Below are 2245 nucleotides of genomic sequence, written 5' to 3' on the forward strand. Positions count from 1 at the left end.
GTTCCAAATAGGAAAAGGAGTACGTCAAGGTTGTATATTGTCACCCTGATTATTTAACTTATATGCAGAGTACATCATGAGAAACATTGGACTGGAAGAAACACAAGTTGGAATCAAGATTGCCGGGAGAAATATCAATAACCTCAGATATGCAGATGACACCACCCTTATGGCAGAAAGTGAAGAGGAACTCAAAAGCCTTTTGATGAAAGTGAAAGTGGAGAGTGAAAAAGTTGGCTTAAAGCTCAACATTCAGAAAACGAAGATCATGGCATCCGGTCCCATCACTTCATGGGAAATAGATGGAGAAACAGTGGAAACAGTGTCAGGCTTTATTTTTTTGGGCTCCAAAATCCCTGCAGATGGTGACTGCAGCCATGAAATTAAAAGACCCTTACTCCTTGGAAGGAAAGTTAAGACCAACCTAGATAGCATATTCAAAAGCAGAGACATTACTTTTCCAACAAAGGTTCGTCTAGTCAAGGCTATGGTTTTTCCTGTGGTCATGTATGGATGTGAGAGTTGGACTGTGAAGAAGGCTGAGCACCGAAGAAATGATGCTTTTGAACTGTGGTGTTGGAGAAGACTCTTGAGAGTCCCTTGGACTGCAAGGAGATCCAACCAGTCCATTCTGAAGGAGATCAGCCCTGGGATTTCTTTGGAGGGAATGATGCTGAAGCTGAAACTCCAGTACTTCGGCCACCTCATGCGAAGAGCTGACTCATTGGAAAAGACTCTGATGCTGGGAGGGATGGGGGCAGGAGGAGAAGGGGACGACAGAGGATGAGATGGCTGGATGTCATCACTGACTCAATGGACATGAGTCTGAGTGAACTCCGGGAGTTGGTGATAGACAGGGAGGCCTGGCGTGCTGCAATTCATGGGGTCGCAAAGAGTCAGACACGACTGAGCGACTGAAATGAACTGAACTGATTGTATTGGTTTTGCCATACATCAACATGAATCCGCCATGGGTGTACACGTGTTCCCCATCCTGAACCCCCCTCCCACCTTCCTCCCCGTACCATCCCTCTGGGTCATCCCAGTGCACCAGCCCCAAGCATCCTGTCTCATGCATTGAACCTGGACTGGTGATTCGTTTCATATATGATATTATACATATTTCAATGCCATTCTTCCAAATCATCCCACCCTAGACCTATTTTTGATGTATTCACTGGGGGAGGTGAGTTCAGCATCCTTCTCCTCTGCCATCTTGATCTCCTCCCAGTAAAAGCACCATATTTAGAGATATGGACCTGAAAGAGCTAAAAGTTGTTGAATTGGGGGTATATAAATGACAGTTGAAGAATGCTGGAGTGGTTTTTATTACAAGCTTTGTGGTGCCATTTGAGTTTTTAAAACCACAGCATGTGTTACTTTGATAAGAATGCTATATTTCAAACTAAAAAAGTACATATTCTTAGTGTATTTGATAAATGCACTCAGTGAGGTGTGTTTTGGTGATGTGGGCAAGACCCATATGCAAGATATCTACTGTTTTTAAAGTAAAACCCAAATGTTTGTAATAATAGGGGGCTGATAACAATTGTAATCTAAATATTCAGCATTAGCAAAACATTTATAAAAATCCAAAAAATGTAAGACACACAGAAAATGAGACATTTCCTTGTATGCTGATATGGAAAGACCTCCAGTCAGTATCATTCCATGAAAAAAAGCAAAGTGCAAGAGAGTCTTCAAAGAATGATCATGTTCATGTATTATAGAAGATATATATTGATAGACATGTGCTTTTATAGTCATAGAAGGCTTCTGGAAAATTAATAAAGTAACTGCTTATTTGTGCCTTTAGAACGTGGGACTAGGTATCTGGGGAGAGAGACATCAATTCATTGTATGTCCTTTTTTTTTTTTTTAACTGTAAATTGTTCACTAAGTCACTACGCTTCATTTTTTAATGAAAAACTGCCAATGTGAACTTTCTAATCAATCTGTTTGAGAAGAGACTATGAATACCCATGTTTAGACATAGACTAGGAGGTTTGGAAGATAAGGGATGACACTCTACAAATGTTCTCTTCACCTAGGGGTTTTGAGTGTAAGCTCATTGTTCTTGGAAGAACCAGTGCCCTGGGCAGGGTGTGTGTGTGGTGGGGGGAACCCGGCTGCAGAGTATGTAATTCTTTCTCTGTTCCTTTGTTTCCAATATCTAGGGCTTGTCCTGAACAATATGAATGCAGAGATAGCCACAAAAATCCTGACTATAACTACACAAATTTTG

The 2245-nt window shown here is 41.2% G+C and overlaps 1 protein-coding gene across 1 annotated transcript in view; it reads left to right on the forward strand.

Moving 5' to 3' along the window:
• The window catches only part of SCN11A (sodium channel, voltage-gated, type XI, alpha subunit), a 134575-nt gene that overhangs the window by 72209 nt on the left and 60121 nt on the right, over window positions 1–2245 (forward strand). The window contains exon 10 of the mRNA XM_010835570.1: window positions 2178–2238. Within this exon, the coding sequence (XP_010833872.1) occupies window positions 2178–2238 (61 nt within the window). The remainder of the gene's footprint in view (window positions 1–2177; window positions 2239–2245) is intronic.

This window comes from Bison bison, unplaced genomic scaffold (genome assembly GCF_000754665.1).
Source record: "Bison bison bison isolate TAMUID 2011002044 unplaced genomic scaffold, Bison_UMD1.0 scf7180017864043, whole genome shotgun sequence".
In the NCBI taxonomy this organism is placed as follows: domain Eukaryota; kingdom Metazoa; phylum Chordata; class Mammalia; order Artiodactyla; family Bovidae; genus Bison; species Bison bison.